The sequence below is a fragment of the Ixodes scapularis genome, unplaced genomic scaffold, assembly GCF_016920785.2.
Source record: "Ixodes scapularis isolate PalLabHiFi unplaced genomic scaffold, ASM1692078v2 PGA_scaffold1__304_contigs__length_218370807, whole genome shotgun sequence".
Classification (NCBI taxonomy): domain Eukaryota; kingdom Metazoa; phylum Arthropoda; class Arachnida; order Ixodida; family Ixodidae; genus Ixodes; species Ixodes scapularis.
Window position 1 is genome coordinate 206540972 of NW_024609846.1, and position 20791 is coordinate 206561762.

The window sequence follows — 20791 nt, forward strand, 5'->3', positions numbered from 1 at the left end:
ACATTACAACCGTGCGCTATACTTTACCCTAATAAAATGCGATGCGACGCGCCCCCTTTTCTGGGATATCTAGAAAAAGGGGTGTGTCATTAATTTTTGGTTGTATTTCTAATTGCATAAATACTGATGCGTGATAACAATTATATATTCAGAGACGCAGGGCGCACGCCGATTGAATGATTTCCGTAAAAACAAAATCTCAAAATTTACTTTAGTGTCGCTTTAATTAAGCAACTTAACCTTTCAAACCGAAATTTCGTGGACCGGTTCCTTCGATGATTTCGTTCAGGTAAGCGGTGACCGCCCCAAACGTTTCATGCAAAACCTTGCCGGCCAAAAGTGGCAGGGGGTGCTTTGTCGCGAACTCCATCTCTTGACAGATGGTGGAAGCCCTCAAGGTACTACCTCCGTGCTGAAGAAAGTTTTCCTGCGGATCAATGCTCTCCGTTGTCCTGGTGGTGAATTTCTGCAAAGTAATTTTGTGAGGGTTACAAAATAGGATTTGATGTTTTCGTATAAATCCGAAATCCTCCGAAAGAAACCCATTGGTCAAATTTTCGTTAATCCCGATTTATCGGATAAACACCGAGTCACGATGTCAAAAATAAAGTAAGAAACGTAAAGCACGGATTTAGGCCAAGCATTGGCCAATGTCCTGCAATGGTCCTTGTGGACCCTTCCCGTATGAATAGTTTGATCGCTGACCTCAATTTTAGATTAAGAGGTCAATCTTTTTACCTTGTCATCCCCCTGTTTTCCGAGGCAGCGATGACGAATGCTATCGGCGAAAAGTGACTCTCATCAATTCTATCTCCTTGTTTTGAGTGATATGGAGCTCGAATAAACGCCGTATGGATTACCTTCGCAACATATATGGTAGGTACGCTTTGTTATTATTATGTCATTTTTATTCCGACACGGCGGTGCGTCAACACTGTCGACGCATGTCCAACCTTCCCTCGCCGACTGTAGCGTCAGTAACGGGTTGCAATCGGGAAATATCGGTCCCGAAGCGCTTACCGAGACGCGGCCCAACAGCGCGAATCCAGCACTTGGATCAAACGCGCGCGTCCGCTGCGAATGTGAACAGGTATTTACGTGGCTTTTGCTGACGCACTCGTAGTTCAATCATATCTTCTTTAATGTAGGCTCGCTGCTGCATCTCCGAGGCCGCGAAAAGCGCCGCAACTATTCGTCTATATCTACGCATCTTTGCAAGCGACAGGCGCCGGTCGTCTTTAAGGGACGATGGCAGTAGTGGTGACTTTGTAGCGATCGAGTTCGTAGCCTTCGACGAAGGTGGCTATACCGGCCTCGGCATTCGGCCCAGTTGTATCGTGGTAGCGTCGACATTCGGACACGAACCCCAGACAAGCATTGGCGGAAAGGCCACCAGCGTTTTTGATCAAATATCCACATGCTTCGAACCATGCCGGTCTCGACGATTGGATGTTTGTTTTGCCGAAGACGCCGTCGCCATAGCAACAGTCCGCTCTCGTGGGAATCGGGAGCTTGCGGGACACCGGAAGTTCTAGTTTTTCCGTACGACGACATCGCTAATTCCTCCTGTCACATCAGAACGCGTTCGTGAATACCGATTTCTTCCTTTCTTAAGATGTTCTTAACTTACGAACCTCTTAGTTTAGTTATTTTAAGCTAAGACAATATTCGTGAATATGGCTTCCGGTCCACACTATAGAAATTTGGAAAGCGTATTTTGAGTACCGTTAAATCCATAAAAATAAAATACTGATTGACGTTCTAGTGAAAATGTAGTTGGCGGAAAAGTAACTATTCAGGGAACCTAAAATATAAACGTTTTTGTCAAAAAAACAAACAAAAAACTACCCTGCAAGCGAAACACTCGACTCAATACCCAAGATGGGCTTTAGTATACCTGCTTTTTGACAGAGGGTATATTCTGGGGATTCACAGATTGTGTAAAACAAAGTTATAAAAACTACAATAATACGGTTTATGCTGGCTAGTTATACGGTGAGGCGGACATATTATGGAGAACTAATCGTTCAGATAAGTGTGTTATATGACTAATATATTTTTAAATATATTCTTATTAGTTAGAATAAATATATAGCCCTAATCATAAACCTGCACAGCGTGATCACAGAGCACTATATCAGTCCAATTTAGGAACATTTCGAGCGCGTGGGAAGAACGGTGGCGCAAAAACGTTACTATCGTGCAACATGCGCAAGGTTGCTGGTGCGAAAACGTACCCGTATGACTTTTTTTTACCTATTGCACGAGTGCTAACTTTAACGCAGTACATCGCCTCCCACAGTGTCTTTACGATTTACACTTTAGCGGTTTTCATGATGTTCCAGTAAGAACAGACCTGGCAGAATCTTATTTATTTTATCTAAATAAAACGTTAATAATCAAAATAATCAGCCGACTTATCGTGACAGTTATTCCCCTACTTTATGTACCCTGGTCGCATAACTAAACTGCACAAACAGCAGTAGTCTAGGTTTCGCGGTTTAAAAACAAATATTTATTTATTTATTTGTTTATTTACTTATATGGAACTATTTATTACCTTCCACAGGGTAGACAGAAGCCGATTATATGCAGCAGCATGATTCACCTTCTCTGAAGTTGTTTTGAGCAGCGCCTTAAGGTCGAGTTTACCTGTGGACAAGCGAACAAGAAGCGGTTTCAATGCCACAGTACGGCATCCCTTAACAATGTCGCCCGAGTTCAAATCTCGGCTTTATAAAGCGAGTAGGACTATAGTTAAGACACTGCTCGCACCAGGAATGTGAACACCAAACACCCGTTGGAAGGGGTACGAATGCTCTCAGGCTAGGTGGCGCGGGCTACCGCCCATAAGAAGGATATGGCAACAACCATCGTTTCGTTTAACCATGCCCAACAGACCTTTCAGCAAACCTATAGTAAGCCCGATGAGCGTGATACACGGGCTTCACAAGATATTATATCTACATTTGCATCATTACTGAATGATGCACGTTAAAGACGATCAGTCGTACTGCCGAGGCTATATTTCCTATCAACAGCGTAAACCAGTGTCGCCATACCTCAAAGGTAGACCGGCTTTACAGTGTCTAAGCACCAACGTCGAGTTTGTTTGTTTTAGACAAAAATGGCTGAATCAGACCAGGTGCCGGCTCCTCACGACGTTACACAAGGCGTGACGTTGAGGGGGACCACGTAGTTTCAAGCGCAAACCTTACTTTAAAAAAAAATATATTGGTGTAGTGCAAATTACAGGAAATTACAGTGATAAAGTTTCAGGCATGTCGGTTGGAATTACTGCAAACATGCAAACTATTTCATATTTTAAGAGTTCTAAACTTCTCATATATTTGTGTCATAATTTTTTTTTTTTTCAAATCACGAATAATATGAATTTTAGAGTGTCTACGTATTCAAGCAAATGTATCTGAACACTCAACGCATAACACAAGGACAAGATAGGGCATTCAAATGCGATTCGAAATATTCTACAGAGGACGCAGTGGTTGTTGCTATACAAGAAGATCCGGAATATATTCTTTGTATTTCTAGCTTTTACTATTTCCATTTTACCCCAAACCATCTTTGCGTAAACTCGCGTTTTTTATTGTTGTTCAAAACTTCATTTCGCTCGTGTACTACGTCTTCTGTTTGAATATGTTTGCTTAATGCGGTACGCAGAATAGTAGTGTCCTTGAATCGTTGACGAAGAGGAGATGCTTAGTTATGGGCTATGGTGCCTGGAACGCGCGTCCTCGGCTGGTGTGTTTACCGCGTGTAAAAAAAAGAAAGTGGTTCCTCGATTTATGCCCGATGACGTCATGAAAGTGCATGTTGTCGGGGGCCGCGATCCTGGCGGCGTCCCAACTGCGGTGGTGGATGCGACAGACGCCTGCTACGCTGCAAGTCGCCCTCCAACCTGACAGACCACGGAAGCTTCGGCAGCCAGAAGTCGGGACGCCACGACGACAGCGACGTTCGCGTTCGATCGTGCTTCTCGCCAGCAATTCTACGACCAACCGCCAGGATTGCGATCTCTGACAGTGCGACAGGCCGGCTTCCGTGACGTCATTTGTTGCCTCTAAGGGACTACTTTCGGACCTATGTGCGGGAGGTATAAGACGCTAAACTCATCGGTCCAAGGCGCGTTCCAGGTACCATAGACAAAATATCCGTCTGCCTGTTTCTTTTCTCCTCCTCTGTATTAGAGAGAAAAAATAATGATAAATCCATGATCACAGTGCTCATACATCCTGTAAAAAACACGGTGTTCATTGATGACAGAATGGTTCGAAGCTTCTTTGCTTTATACATTATGCTTCGAACAAGATAGTTTTTTATATCACCATTGCGACGAAACCGCCATACGAGGAAGGCCTCAGACAGAGTCTGCAGACTGTCTCTCGTGTGATGTAGTAGCAGCGTGAAAGCTGCTAAAAAGTTCGAAGAAAGAAAGTAGAAACTTTCCACGGGCGACGGAGGGAGAGCCCCCTTTTTCGCCACTGCGGACAGCGCAAAGAGCTCACCGTGTCTCGTCAGTGGCAACGAGCTGAACACCACGATTTCGAACGGGCAGAGGCACTCCGTCTCGATGCTCTTGGTTAGGGAGGGCAGGGCGTCTTCGGCAACGCAGCCGGGCGACAGCGTGACGAAGATGTACAGCATCCTTTCTCCCTTCGAGAAGTGGGTTCGACAGGTTTCGACGGAAGGCGCGCGGAGCAGGATGGCTGTCGCGGGATCACCGCGCACCTTTCGGCCATTGTACTGGAAACTCGAGTCGTTCCTATTTAGGAACGTGAAGACGTTGCCACATTTTTTCACTCGATCGCCAGAGTCTCGAAGGAGTACCGGGTCGACGTCTTGCCACGTCTCGTTGCCCACGAGACACCGGCGGTCGGTTCCACCTGAAATATCGAGTCCCAAATAACTGAACGAACTGCTCCTTTAGATAGATGACTGGATGAATGAACCCTTTGAATCGGGCGGTGACTTGCGCCACCCAGCCAAATAGTATTTTCAAGCTCCAGATTAAATGATGTCTTAGTGAGTTTAATCATTTTTAAACGTTATCTGCCCCTTAATTTTAGTTACCAATCCTCTCATTTTTTTTAAAGTAAGCTGCTTTACTTATCAAAAATGTTTTGATTCACGGTTTTTCAGGTTCCTGAGGTAGTCAGCCTCCTCGCGAATGGTCAGCGCCATCTACCGGCAAATCAGAAAGCGTGATTGGTGGCCTTCTAAAAACCTATAACGGGACGTTTGTTTAAATGAAGACTTGGGAAAGTTCCTGAAACATTATTGACAGCAATAAACAGCAGCTCTGTCGTCCTGGTATTTTTTATGCTATTGCAGCCCGTAATAGCTATTACGTCTTTAACACTGTTGCAAAAGAAGACGGAACATAATTGCGGCGTGATGCAGTTAAAACACTTGGGTGTCCTCGGCTCCATGCTGTTATTGACTTCTGATACCGTCCCATAACCGCCATTCAAAATGGCGGGCAACGCGTTTTACACTACCACGCACGCGCATAAACGACCGCAAAAAAAAAAAAAAGAAACAACAGTACGCATGGCCACAGATAACCCTGGGAAAGGCTCATTGACCTACCTCCTGCGAAGCTTAGAATAACCTGTGGGAAGACTGGAACCGATGTTTTGCTAGAAACATTTAGGAACCGAGTATTTCCGAGAAACATCTGTCGGCAGTATTATCCAAAAGGTTCCTTTAATCGTCTTAGAACAAACTTGGACCGCCTCTTGTGCTTTGTTTGAACTATCTCTAGTGAAGGGTTCAAGTTGAATACGATAAATAATATCTATGAGTAAGCGAACGTACGATCGCTGGAATAATTTTCGAAGTTGAATTTATATCCGAAGGCAGTTAACAGTAAATGGGCCTAAAGTTATGTCTATGCTCAACTTTATTGTTTGAAAAACAAGACGGTGTAAATCAAACGTAATACAGTCATGCCACTTTAATATGGACCACGTAAATATCGTACTCCGTTATTACAATATTTTCGTGGACGAACTGGGAAAATACTATTTGTATTTCTCCTTATGATGAATGACTCCCTCTATGAGCGATATTTGATGGAAAATTGTTCATAGTAACCTGCACTAGCTTCGAGTTTTTTCTGAATGTAAAAAATTCAAGCTGAGTTTTTCACCTGGCAAAGTTAAAATATCGTTTATTGAACCCTATGTTTTTGTTCTTTGGTGTCTTTTTTCTTTTTAAACGCCGGACTTCAACAAGTCCCTACATTCTTAATGGCACCGACCTGCATGACGATGCAAGTAGTGTAAAAATAATTTTCGGCATATATATAGATTGTATTATAGCAGAAGAATGAACTCAAAGACGCCACGTTCTTTCACTCAAAAATGAGCCTATACTCGGAGACAACGTTTCTTGACGTTCCCAAGGTGAGGACTGGCGCTCACAGCTTCAATCAGCGTTCAAAAGGGTAGAGGGCAAGCGTGCTCCTAGCTTTTATTGCACTGCCAGGAAAGGTTGCCCCCGAACATAGTTATGCATGTCGATTGTAGTTACTCTTAAAAAAAAAGTGGTTCTTAGCGTCTGGGAACCATATTTTAAGTTGTACGATGATGCCACACTTACCGACGAAAAGCGTGCCTACCCCTTCTTCAATGACTTCCCCTGAATCCTTCCGCAGTTCTAGTACGGTTCCAGCTAACGGATTGCCGAGGGGGACAGCGCTGTGAACAGAGCGAGCACTCTCTCAGTAGGCCTGTTGCACCCAGACAGTGGGCGCGAGCGCGTCCAAACAAAAGACGTGACCTTGTAATGTTGACTTCGACGACTGCAAGACGCCGTTATAATGGTGGTGTTGTAGCGTCTGATTATGCACGAGCCATGTACGAATACTAGAGTCTGTCAGCGCTTGTCAGCGTCTGTTTATGAGCGTAAAAAGAAATGAAAATAAAATACACAAAAATGCGCCCTAATGTTGTATCGAAACGCTAAGCAGGGTACTTCGTAGACTCTAACCAATATCTTCAATGTGCCCGACGTTTCGAAGCCGGCTCGGCTCCTTGATCGCGGGTGACTGTATGTGGGCCCAAACGTAGCAATCTGTCGTTGCTTTCGTCTTCTCTCTCTTAGCATTGCTTTCTCCTCTTTTTGTGTGTGCCGCATCTTAGCCTGTGGACATAGCTGCTTGGCAGCGTTCCGGTGGATCGGTTCAGATCGTGGTGAGTACTTTGTTTCTGCAAACATTCTAATAAAAGACGTTTTCTCCAATTTCTTTCTCTATTGAGGATGGAACTGCTGTCAAAGCCGATGACGTGGCCAGCATTCTCAGCTTTCCCGATGAACTTTCCCGAACGTCTGCGCAGACATAAATATGACGTAAAGAAAACAGACATCCAAGGCAAAGCGCTGGCAGAACATGCTCAGAAGACCGGCCACGTCATCGGCTTTGACGGCAGTTCCATCCTCGATAGAGAAAGAAACTGGAGAAAGCGTCTCTTATTAGAATCTTGGCAAATACAAAGTACTAACCACAGTCCGAACCGATCCACCGGAACGATGCAAAGCAGCTATATCCACGGGCTAAGACGCGCCACACACTAAAAACCGAAGAACAAAACAATGCTAAGAGAGAGAAGAAGAAAACACTGAGAGATTGCTACCTTTGGGGCCCGTGATCAAGGAGCCGAGCCGGCTTCGAAACGTCGGGCACATCGAAGATATCGGTTAGAGTCTACAAAGTACCCTGTCTTATTACTTACCTAACCAGGCGGAGTTCCGTCGAAATGTTTATTTTTAAACGCTAAGAATGCATTCCTTTTAGCTGCCATGTTCATGTTTTCTTTGATGGCGCCTTCCCGTACTCGAGGGAGCGTACGAACGCTCAATCTGCTCCTCGTCTGCGTCCTGTCCCCACTCCGTCCTCATCTTTGCTGCGCACACACAAGTCTTATACGAAGCGACCTAAAAATATTCAATTTCGCTCGCGAGAAGCGCTGCTGAAAGCGTGAGAGCTACAAGCCTTCGCGTCGAGAAGCTGAGGGAGAGGAGGATTGGGCCGCGCGCAAGGACGCCGGAACGTCGACTCTGATTCGAACAATTAGTGGGGAGACCTAAAGCCTTTCGAGAATAAGGAGTCGAGCTGACTACTCCTTATTCAGTGCACTCGGTATCTCGAAAATTCGACCTGAAATTTTGGCGACTGACTAGACGAGGTCCATTCTGGCCTTCTTATCTTTTACACTCGGGGTAGGAGGAAACACGATATTTTAGATGCAAGGAGAAGCGTCCCTTCTCAGACATGCGCGCGGAAATCTAACTTGCCCGACGTTATTATCCAGCTTCTTCGCTATTGGGGGTCCTACTTAAAACTGATGAATCAGTAGGATCTTTTATCAGTGCGATGCCTATAAATAGGTACAAAACACGCACCCATATTTCGAGCCAGAAAAAAACCAAGTTCGGGATCTCGAACGCTCATGTTAGAGTCGAAACAACTGCTCCTTCATTACAACGCATGTCAACTGCGAAATAAAAAAGAGGGCCCGACGCTGCTTTGATGTCATGCTCTAAGCAGATGCTTTTTCCTGCCGTAGTTTTAGCAGATCTGCGTGCATGTGATAATTTGTCCTAGTCAGTATCGCATTGCACTCACATACAAATCGTTTTTATAAACCTGCTGCTTTAGCCTGCTATGTTCCAAAGAATTACTAAATCAAAATCGGATCATTGTGCATGCGATTTCAACTGTTGGAGACAGAAAACTTCAGACATTAATTGTACCATCGTCATGCGTTCGTCGTCTGCTACACGCATCTCGTAAAGTCTCGAAGACGGGAAGTTGCTGTCGCAAACATTTTAGGAACAGCCTATTCTTAGCAAACTTCTGTCGTGGTAAGTGTGAAATCTAGGCTTTCTATATCTATTGTATTTAGATATTTAAATTTTATGTCCGATTTTTGAGGATCATTCTTTCGCAGCGAAATCTAGTCCCATGTATTCGCCCATAACAACACCCCTAAAAACGGTTTCTTTGGAGCGGCGACGCCACACTTACGAAGTGAATTATCGACAAGCAAAGGAAACATCTGCAACATGCGGTAAAATTGACATTAATGGCAGCGTCAAATTAAAAAAAAATCATTTTATGGCATGTCACTGTCGACCGTTTAGATAGAGGATTAAACGCACCTAACCACATTTGATTTGTCAGTGTATAACGGAGCAAGGAAGAAACTAGACAAAAAGGCGAGCGCTTATCGTTGCCTGCTGCCTCTATCCGTCGTCAAGCTGTTTGCGTTGCCATAAAAGCACACACCATATGAGCATTGTTCTGCTGTGCGGTATAAAATGTGCTGCAGTATGGCTATTAATGTTAAAATATATCAAAAATGGTTTCGAACACTTTAAAGCAGAAGAGTGATAGTTTAGTGCTGCCCGAGGTTTGTTCGTGTGAGTGCGTACGCATGTGAAGATGCAAATGTTTTTTATGTCACCGATCGCACATTTTTTGGGTAATCCACTTTCAAGTACTTAGTTACCGAAAAGCACGGGACGTTCACACACTTTCGACAACTTACAACTGGATAGGCTAAAAAGCAGTTCTTAATTCATTCCTGACGGCTTACCACGGGCTCCAAAGCAGCGCTCGCGGTGCTAAGCCGCCACAAGACACTTGAATACCGGCTTTGTTTTAGACGGTCGGAGTTAAACGCAACTGTGTGACTGGGCCTCAACACGCAACCGTGCCTCCGCTTCTGCACCACCACATGTACATACTTTCGCGTAAGATAACATTAAAATGGACGAATGGTGGCTGCTAGTTAACTATTGCAGTAAACCCAATGCGGCATTTAATATGATGAAGAGTTTATTTCTATTGCCAGATGCGTAGTGAAAAATCTGCTAAATTTACAAAGCTCTCGTCAACTTTCAAAAAATAATATAAGGTAATAGTACTACAGTCTAACACTTCACAAAAATTATTGCCGTTGCTGATCTATGTCGGTATCCTTCAAAAGTTTCCTGGATTACTCCTGGTGAAACGAATTTTTTAGGGCTTCCAATATCTAAGAGAAAGAAACCCTAATTTTTTTCGTTAATTTTTTTCTACCTTCAAATTTTTCAGAGATTTTGCATCCCTAATTGTACGTCACGTACGAGACCGCCCTATATAAACCTGCTAAAGCGCTGCTGAGGAATCGTCCAGGAAAAGAGTGCTTACATACCCATTTGCTCCGAGATCAATTTTTTGGCAGGTGGCAAAACACGACACCTCGGTGATGCCGTACAAGTTAAACATCTGCGTCGCATTTCCGTTGCCCTTCCAGCGTTTGAGCACGCCAGCTGGAGGACACTCTTCGCCTGCCAGAGCAAGGATTCGAAGGCTCGTGTCCTGGGACAGCAGGGATTTCTTCAGAAGGTCGGCTCTGATGGTGAAGTAGAAGCTAGGAGTTGCCTACGCGGAAATGGCAAGTTTCATAAAAGTTTAGTTGTATAAGCCTGAAGCTCTTAAGCAGGGCCTGCAAAAGTACTCCAAATATCAATCTGGGAATACAAAATACTGAGATATGCGTATTTTAAGGCCAAAATACAACTACTGAGGTAGATTTTTTTTTACGCAACAAGATATGCATGAGATGCGTTCAGAAAAGTACGAAAAAAGTGTTCCGGAATACAGATACAGATACATACTGAATATATTTTTCCCTTAATGAGGCCAAGCCGCGCGAATAGATATAATGATGAAGTGCATTTCAAAGAACCTCATTTGTATAGCAAGTATGAAATATGGAGCGAAATATGAACACTCGAATCGTCGAGCAATACAAATGTTTTTTTTTTATCAGAAAACGGATTTGCTAACTTTGAAAATGAACTGCTTACACTTCAGCATGAGTAGCATAATGCAAAGAGCATATCACCACGGCACCTACAATTTCGCCGCAATGGCAGACTAGCGAGAAACAGAGTCTCTCTACGGGTGTCGAAATGTAAAATTACCACCTTGATGGAAGGGAAATGCTGGAGCATCGAGTCACAGTTTCTGGTGTTCGACAAGGTAGCGAAAAACTTCCGCCCTCACATCTTTGTATTGTGATTTTGCTAAAGCGACGAGGTATCATTTTCTCCGGAGTCGTAGAAGACATGGACGTGTTCTGCTCGAAATGAGCCCTGCTTTGCCTCCTTTCCTATTTGGAACATTAATATTTTCATTTTGTCCGGTAACTTCGAAATGCTAGGGTGCGTCGAAAACTTGGGCCTTAAGTTCTTCCGGGTAACCCTGGAAAGGGGGAGGACGAGAAAAATATATTGAACAAGAAAGCGGGCCCACGGAATCTACAGGAAATGAGAGACCTGGGGAAAACGACTCAGCCAACTGATCTTTCTTCGATACGATTTTTTTCAACGATTTTTTTTTCAAGTTTGTTGATTCCTTTGTGCAATGTGCAAGGCAATCTCTCTCCCCCCCCCACCCCCCCACAAACACACACTTTAAGGTGATGTTATATGGCGGTTTCATATGACAAAGTTTGAAATCCTAGAACCTTTTGCACCAGTAAATATTTGACAAGAAATGCTTTGAAATAATTAAGCCTGGCTAAGTGTCGCGAGAAAATTCATACCTCGTAAAAGTACTTCACCGTTGAAATACAAATACATTTCTCAAATGTTTCTCGATGCAGAGATGCAGATACTCAGAAGTATCTGCAAGATGCTATTGCGATATATTTGTATCGCGATACTGCCGTTCTGCTTTCAAGTTTGGGCAGTAGCTCTGGTGAGCAAAATAGAAAAGTGAGTTTGGTCGCGTTTTGACTGTGCATAGTTACGCTTTGTCACGTTGCTCGCGCACGCTAAACATGCAGGATTTTATTGGTCATATTGGTTGACATAAATATTGCACCGAGAAAGAAAGCTAGAAGAAAAACATTCTTACTGCTTAAATAAGACTAAAAGAGCAAGCTGCATTTTTTGTAATTTACGCATTTTTGCTTCTTTCAGACGTCACCACGCTGATGCTGACAGCCTGACCGGGACTCGCGCATAACCGAACGCTGCCTTGCCGCTTTATGCTCGATCGAAGCATTACATCTATTGTTCCTCGAAGGCAACCCAAATGGTGTGTTTAGCCAACACTAGCCCGAGGACAAGGCTGGGCCTTCCCTTCCGAACGTCATCAGTAGTGGATACAAACACCGTCGCCTAGAGTCGGTAACAGCTCAATGACGGAGTGGAAGATGCCCTTTAATGTGAATGGCAATCTTCCGCCAGCAAAGCAAAGTCAATCGCGTCTAAGCGTGTCCGTGATGTCATGATTTTGCGAACCAATCCCGTTTTTGTGATCCAATATTTTTTTAACAACTGCAAGTAGTTCAATCTTAACTTTGCAGTAGCATTGTACACTGCATCTCTTCATTTAGAGATAACGGCTTTAGTTTTACTTTAATTTATTTTTAATAAATTGGAAAGTGTTCACAAACTAAGCTTCTCTAGGCTAAAAAACTAAATGTTGATGAACACGGATGTGTTAAGACTTACCATTTTCGTCAATGTTCCATACGAGTCTTCTTTTTACGACATTTTTCTTCTCAGCTTAGTGAAAGTAAGAGCGCTTGTCTCGTGTTTAGTTGTGCTGTCCTTTGTTTTTGCTCGGAGACTATAGATTCAATGCGTAGAGGTGCGTAGCAGATGACTGCTGCGCACCTCTACGCAGCAATCATCAGAAAAAACATATTTACCTGCAGGAAGCTAACTTTGTGGGCCTTCACAAGTTTAACAATCTCTGAAGGTGTCTCCGCGATAACATCGGACGGGAGGAGTAGGGTCGCTCCCGATGTCAACGCCAAGAAGATTTGTATCACAATGGGATCGAAGGTCAGAGGACACGTCCCGCAAATGACGTCTTCCGGCGTGATGTTGAAAATCTTCCTGCAGAAACAGCATTTTGTTTTTAAAACAGAAACATGAAAGATCGCGAGGAAAAAAGTTCGTAAGACCGCCGGTCATAACAACACGTTCTTTAGACATGTTTGGAGCGCACATGCTTTAAACATGCCTGAGTCCTGTGCACATATACTAATTCTATAATCGTGTTGTTTGGCGAACACAGCGTTTTTTATGATGTATTAGCTATGTTACTGTGCATTAACAGAGCTGAGTAGACGTCGTCAGAACGGAGAGAACTCGAGCCACCAAGTTTGGTGTAATATTTTTCTCCACCCCTTAAAACCGAATACCAATTGACCTCAGGGTCGAGTTAAGAAATGCGGGAACGCAATCTACAACGTTCTATTTAACGCACAAGGGAGTTTTCTTTAGCATAATTTCGAAACAAGTTTGGTGGGAAACAAATTTTGCGTTATGAACAGACATCGGTCTGAGTGCAAGATATCTTACCGATCTCAATTTTAGCAGAGGTCACCTTCACTCGAGCTTGTTCAAACGTGTTAGTAGCGAGTAGAGATAAGTTATGAAAAAAAAAAGGTTACACACAAGTCCAGGCGTTTTGTGATAGCTAGAATTCACGAACGAAGCGATATTTTTCTCGTTATATTTTTTTACTTGCTTTAACGAGAAATCAAAAGGCATGTTTCGGTTTTGTATATATTTAAAAAAAAATATTTGGGACCGTCATAAATAATAGGCTTGAAGGTTCATTTATTAAAAAAAATGTCATAATCTTAGGCGACTATGAATTTCAAAAACATAGTTCTACAGAGCAAGCTCTTTTTGGCATCAAAGATAAAATAATTTCGAACATTGAAAATAAATGATACACTGGGAATCTTTCTTGACGTAAAGAACGCTTTTTATACAGTGCAGCTCGAAATAATATTGAGGAAGCTTGAGAAATGTGGCATTTGTGAAGTAACGCTAACACTAATAAAGCGTTATTTGCCTGATCGTTATCCATTTGTCACTGTCAATAAAAGAACATCCTCCAAGATAGAAAATACTGCATGGTGTTCCCCATGGATCCAAACACTTTAACAACGACAACCACACGAGAACCACTTTAAATTGAAATAAATTATTAACCAGACTGAACGAAAACTAGATCTGACATTATAGAAACTTGAGCACTGATCTACTTTTTCTTAAACATAGTATGCTGAAGCTCAATCTGATATATTATTTCCAACTGCTGCAAATAATCCATAAAAATAAATCCTACCTGACACCAGATGATGAAGAATCGGCAGTGTATAACAGTGTCCGAAACGCAAATTACCTAGTATAAGAAGAAACTATGAGCGACAAAGTTTCACTTTTCAAATCACAACCTTCCTAAGTTGCAAAGAATTCGAAACTGATTATCAAGTGTCTATACCCCAGTTTAAACGATATATTTTAAAGTATCTTGCTGCCAGTGATTTTGTTTTTTGTTAATCTTGTTTTGGGATTTTTACTCTACTGGAAATGTTTATTGCATCGAGTGCCGTATACTATTTGAATTTATAAACAGCTGAAGGTTTCTGAGTAACTTTTGTGCCTCTCAGATTATATCGTAAACTTGCTCATATTTCCCTGTGTGCTTTTCACTTAGGTGTAGAGATTTGTCTTGATTGTTTAGATGCTATTTTCTTCTATACTTCTTTGTGTTTTAATTTCAATTCGATATTTCTGTTGAACACTTACGTATAATTGTTTGCACTTTAATTTTTTTGGATTGCAGAACAATATTATAGAAAAAGTTATTGTACGCTAGTATGACTCGTACACTAGTATGACATTTTTCGTGCTTATTTCTGCTTTCTGTATAGACTTTTATAACTACTATTGAAAGTATTTGTCTTGTGTGCACTTTGTTCTTATGTCACGTGCTGTACGCCAAGAGGGGGCTAAGGCCTTGTCAGCTTACCTCTTTTTGCCTTAAGCCCCCTCTGCGGACCAAATCCGCAGGAACAAATAAAGAAATAAACAATGAATGAATGTGTGAATGAATGAACAAAACGCGCGAAATACTGCTTTTGTTAGGCCGCCTGCTCGACTTGCAAGTTAGGCATCGCGCGGCGTGGCTCCGATAGAGAGCCTGGGAAGATTTCAATATTAGTTTTTTCATTACCTTCATTTGCCTTTTTTCTCTTTAGCTACTTTGAATTTAGAGATAATGCATAGCATGTCGGGAATATCAAAGCCTGAGTATTTTGAGAATGTGTTTTCTTTGGGAATCTAAAAAAAAGTCGCCGGCGTTTGTGGTAATCATTTCTACACTCTTAATGCTTCTTCATCTTAAGCGCGAGACACATGCGCGAAAAAGCCATGCGATCCGACGTGCGAACCGCCGGAACGACGTCCGAGGGCGAGGGTTTTCGTCGCACCGGAGCGTCGGACGGGGGCTCCGTCCGGCGCCCGCATGCGTCCAACTTGCCAGATATCGCCGCACGCACGGTCCGATTTTCGGAAGGCCGCAGTGGCCGCAGCCAATGAGCACGGATGGCGAAGGTCATGTTGTCAAGTGACTTTCGGACCGATCGGGCGAGGAGGCGCAATGTGGTTCGGGGAAACGGACGTGGCGGTGCGCGGTGCGTCACGCGCGGCGAGTCGTGGTTGTGAAGGAAACGGACGCCATCGAGTTTTCCCGCGCGCACAAAACGAGCTGCTGATTTCGAGCGCCAAAGCAAGCCTGCCTTCTGGGACCGATCGAGCCCGTCGAAACCCGAATATACTCCGTTTCCCCTTCGATGGACAGCAGCGGACGCTACGAGCTGGGGAGATTGCCGAAATGTTTGGTAGCCAGTTCGCTTCAGCGTTCACACCTGTTTCTACCCCTTCCCTACCTTCCCGCCATGACGCGGACATTAACTTGTCGTCCAACCCTGATACCCTCTCATCTCTCTCTCTCACTTCCTCAGACCTCGAGGAGGCCCTCCGCTGCATCAAACCTTCCTCTTCTACTGGTCCCGGCGGTATCCCTCCCACCTTCCTCAAGATGATCCAGCCCTACGTTCTTCCATCCCTTCTGGCTATCTACCAATCTCTTTTGGACAACTCTGTCCTGCCCGATTGTTGGCGACAGGCCCTGGTCACTCCTGTCTTTAAGGGTAGGGGCAAGTCACCGAGCGACCCATCCAGTTACCGTCCAGTTTCCATCACTTCTATCCTGTGCCGCACCCTGGAGCGAATCATCAACAGGCATCTTCTCAACCACTTGGAGCGCCTCCAGCTCCTTCCACCATCCCAGCATGGGTTCCGACGTTCTCACTCTTGTGAGACCGCCCTAGCAACTGTGTCTCACTACGTTAGTGACAACATGGACGGCCTCCTTCCCACCGACGTGGTCCAACTGGACTACAGCAGCGCTTTTGACACGCTGGACCACGACTGCCTTAGTAGGAAGTTGTCGGATTGCGGGGTAGGAGGCAGCTTGTTGCATTGGATTGATGCCTTCCTCGCTGATCGCAGTTTTCGTGTAAGGCACAAGGGTGTTGTATCGCATACCCTTTCAGCCCCCTCGGGTGTCCCTCAAGGGTCCGTCCTTGGCCCAACACTCTTCAATGTGTATGTTCGTGACATTCCGCAGTCCGACAGGCTCCTCACCATCCAATACGCCGACGACACTACTTTGGCGATGTGCATACGCTCCCCCGATGATCTTGCCGCCATGCAAGCTCACCTGGACAAGTTGGCTGTCTGGTCTGCCACTAACCACCTCCGTGTCAGCCACGACAAGTGTGCCGTGATGCGGTTCAGTTCGGCCAGAAAGGTCCAGGCTCCACACTACACGCTTGGAGGGCTCCTTCTCCCACCTGTACAGGAGCTCAACATCTTGGGTGTATCATTCACGCCCTCACTCGATTTCAGCTGCCATGTGGCTAAGGTGGTGAGCAGGTCTCGCAGGGTACTGGGATTCGCGTCTCGATTTTCACGGTGTTTTGGACGGGAGACCCTGAAAACACTGTACACGGCTCTGGTACTTCCTCGACTGGAGTACTGTTCAATATGGAGCCCTCATCAGATACACCTCACTGAGCGCCTAGAAAGTGTGCAGCGCCGCGCGACTCGAACCTTGGCCCGTCACGACCATTCCTCTGACTACGATGAACGCCTGCGGTCTCTTGGCTGGCACCGCCTGAGCCACCGACGAACAGTGGCGCGTGTCCGACTCGTTGCTGTTGCCGCTGGCCCTTCGCTGGCCGGCTCCTACCTAGCATCAGTTCCCCGTATCTCTAGCCGGACAGGCTGCCCTATCCCTCTCCGCGCCCGCACCCGGCGACACGAAGCTTCGCTGTTCCCCGCCGCGGTGAGCACGTACCTGTCCTTACCTGAGCGCACGCGCCCACCCCTGCCGGGGACTGGGGACGAACTCCGCGACTTCAGCAGGACTGTGTCGCGTGCTCTCCGAGCTCAGTAACTCTGTGTACCTATCATTTCTTCCTCCCTTTCATTTGTATATTCATCATCATCATTTCACCTGTTAACACACAGCCGAGGAGGCAGCCAGCACTTGGCTGTACGGGCTTCTGCCTTTTGGCTGCCTCAGGCACTCGGCTGTGTGGAAGTTATGCCATTAAACACCTTGAACCTTGAACCTTGAGCCATTCCAATGTGATGTGAGCTTCGGGAGAGACGCAGTTATGTGCGCGGTACGTAGTCACGTGATTTTTACGCAGTGCTCGTTTCTCTGGGATGGCTCTAAGGTCCGCTGCGGTCCTTCGCGATTAAGTGATTTTGAGCAGAAAAACAGCCTCACGGAAAATCTTCACACACGCACACTTTAATAGAAGGTGATAAAAATATTATGTTTGTTTTAAAGCCAGAAAAACCAAGAAGGGCGAGGGAAGTATTTTAGTGTTCTAGGCTTGGTGGCGCGAGCTACCGCCCGTTATAAATATAGCCATTAGCATCCATCCATCCATTTAGTAGAGGGACACCCGAAACTGGGCGGAGCTGAACGGAGCGACGCAACGACGCGTCGGAAACCATGTGTCGCGAACCGTCCTGTGCGGCGATTCGGAGCAGCCATCTTCCCGACAGTTCGCACGCCGGATCGGACAGTTCTGACGCGCATGTGTCTCGCGCTTTAATCGCTTACTCAATCAATCAGTAAAAGCAACACTCTATAAAGAAAGTATTGAGATGGGAGGGTACCTGAAGTCAATCACGTTTGGTACGATGCAAGAGTGGGGCACCTGCACCGTCTTTGGGTCTCCAGTTGATCCCGAAGTCCACATTGTGTAAGCCATCTCCGGATCCGCCGATCTTTCTGAAGCCTTAGTGTCAGTCACGGTGCCGAGACACTTTGCGAGGACATGGGTCTGGTTGAGAACCTTTCCTAGGACTTTCCATGAGCCGCTCTTTGACAACGGGCTCTGAAAGTTGGAAACTGTGAGTTATTATGTCTCAACAGGGATGCTGCGAACTTCGGTTGAACCCGAGGTTCTAACCCGAGGTTCGACGGCATACCTCAAGGCTCGACTGATTCGGCTACCTTTCGAACATTTGGCAAAAGTCGATGTTCGACTTTTAAACGATGTTGCCCGGCATTGGAATTAAAAAAGGACTTTTGGAAACAAAAATGTATCAATCAAGTAAGTCGTATAAAATGTTTGCTAATTCAATTACAATCATGTATAATTAGTACGGTCCCCATTAATATGGACACCTCGCTATATAGACCACATTAGGGATTTTTTGATTTGGGCGCCCTAGCCCTTGGGCCCCCATACCGTTTGGGGCGTCGCATTGCGCATGCCCAGTGACACTTCCCAGGCTGCTCGGGACATTCATAGCGTTGGGGCCCCCGTTTCTAGAACTCTATTTTCTGGAACGAAGTGAGAAAATACTTACATTTTTGCTTTGTTATTACGTGCACCTCGTGCTATGGACACTTTCTGAGGGAACTGAGGTGTTCATATTAACCAGACAGTACTGTATACCTTTAATCTGTGACAAGTTACGAGTGCAGCTAGGACAAGCTCCTCCGACAAAGCCCTCCACTCTTTCCTATTTAAGAGAGCGAAGGCTGGAGAGGAGGACAAGATGGACCCGCCTCCTCTTTAGCGTTCGCTCCTGTAATGCGGAAAGCGCGAAGGGCGTTGTAAGAGGAGCTTGTCCTCCACTCTTAAGGCTGGTTTGCGCACTGCATTTGCTTAACACCCACTTTTCGCAATCTCTTACGGCGAGTGAACAAAATGTTTGCGGGATCAAATGTAGGAATTGTCTATTGGAAATAGTTCGATGTAATCTTGCGAAAAGTGTTTCAAGCAAATCAAAAAAGAATAATATCCGTAGAAATAAGAAATTTACCAAACATTGCAAGTGTTCCGCGGCCACCCAAGAAATGGAGCTAGTGTGATCTCTTTCCATGAGGTATCTCAAGATGTTGTAAGGAACTCGGTCGTACGCAGTCGCATGTGTGTGCGCCAGCCTTGAGCAAGAAGGTCGAATACCTGGCTGTAGAGGACTTCGTCGGCGAGCAGAAGCGACACGGGCATGCACTCCTGCAGGCATTGGAGGCTTTCTCCGAAGTGCTCCACATCAAGAAAGGTAAAGGAGCAGGAGGCCTTTAAAATTCTAATCGAAGAGAACCAGAAACAAGAAAGGTGGTTACAGAATTAGGAGATATGACGTGCATGTCATGCCCATAAGGGTCCTGTGATTTCACCATCTCATTCAGCGCTGCCGCTTCGTTATCTAAGAAATATTGCGCGGCTCATCTTCCTGTCTAGTTCCGCTCCAGCTGTGCTGGAGACTTTGCCGAAAGCGATTGGGCTCGTTTTGACAAAATCCAGGTGGTGTCTGTCAGTGTGTCGCGCCGGGGAGAGAGGGAGAGCTTGACGCGTGCTGACTTCAGCGCATCGGACCAATGGGAGCGTCGCACGCTTCACACTCTCCCTCTCCTTTTCCGTCTTTCCCGGCGCTGACAAACGAAAGACGCCGCAGGGTATTCGTAAAAACGAGCGTTCTAACGTTACCGCATTAAAAACGCAACACATAGGTTTGTGTTTATACAGCAAAAAGTCAGTGTGCCTTGGAGGTGCAATAAAGATGCAATTGCGCTTGATGGGGCTAATCGGATAGGGCCTGCTCGTGGTGGTCGCACTGTAAGAGGGCGCCTACGAAGGAGAGAGGAAGAGGGAGGGAGGAGAGGTAAGTGAGGAGGAAGGAGAGAGGCATGGAAAGATTAAGGCAGGGACCGGTGGGAAGCGGGGTAGAAAGAGGGAAGGCGGAGGGAGTCATTGGGAGAGAGAAGGAGGCGACGGAGGGAAAGGACGATGGGCCAACATCTCCGTGAAGGCCGTAGCGCTCTGAGCTGTGACGTCACAGTGGCGGGAGGCCACGTCGAGAAAAGGCGCCCACTCTGGTTCTCTTTCCCGCGTCGTCTGCTCACTCATGTCAAGTGGTTCGTTCGTGAGCAGTTAGTGTTTTGAATGCGCAGCTTGTATAACTTATTCTATATATAATATAAACGTAATACACAACGCGTTACCAAGGTTCAAAGTACCATATCGAAATATATGATTATCCCATAACTGTGATACCACAGTCCCGTCTCGCAGCTCCCACACATTTACAATGAACTGTCTCCGGTGACGATAATTTCTTCCTTCATACGTGCCCCAATTCTGGTAAATTTACGTTGTGTCTGAGCTGCGGAATGCTGAAAAGGAGCTCCGATACATTTAAGAAGAGAAGAGAACCGAAAAAACTCTGTCACCACCACAGTGAGCGCAAACGAGCAATAGATGTGTCGACGACGCTAAAACGTTAAGCCTTTCGTTACTTTCATCCCACACCTTATGGGCAAACTGGGGACTCCAAGCTTTTGGCACATGTCACCCCTCCGACA

The 20791-nt window shown here is 45.4% G+C and overlaps 1 protein-coding gene across 1 annotated transcript; it reads right to left on the minus strand.

Moving 5' to 3' along the window:
• Positions 1–235: 235 nt before the first annotated feature.
• Positions 236–18185, minus strand: LOC120838558 (beta-alanine-activating enzyme). The gene is made up of 7 exons (XM_042290581.1): positions 18091–18185; positions 12738–12927; positions 10224–10453; positions 6625–6722; positions 4527–4904; positions 2561–2652; positions 236–466 (listed from the first exon to the last, which is right to left on the minus strand). The coding sequence occupies exons 1-7, from the start codon at positions 18183–18185 to the stop codon at positions 236–238; spliced, it is 1314 nt and encodes a 437-aa protein (XP_042146515.1).
• Positions 18186–20791: the final 2606 nt, after the last annotated feature.

Coding starts and splice junctions, on each gene's coding strand:
- LOC120838558 (XM_042290581.1), bottom strand. CDS start 18,185: ATGGCTTACACAATGTGGACTTCGGGATCAACTGGAGACCCAAAGACG. Junction 6,723..10,223: donor ATTGATCTCGGAGCAAATGG/GTATGTAAGCAC, acceptor CTCTGTTCACAG/CGCTGTCCCCCTCGGCAATC. Junction 2,653..4,526: donor GTTGCCACTGACGAGACACG/GTGAGCTCTTTG, acceptor GCTTGTCCACAG/GTAAACTCGACCTTAAGGCG.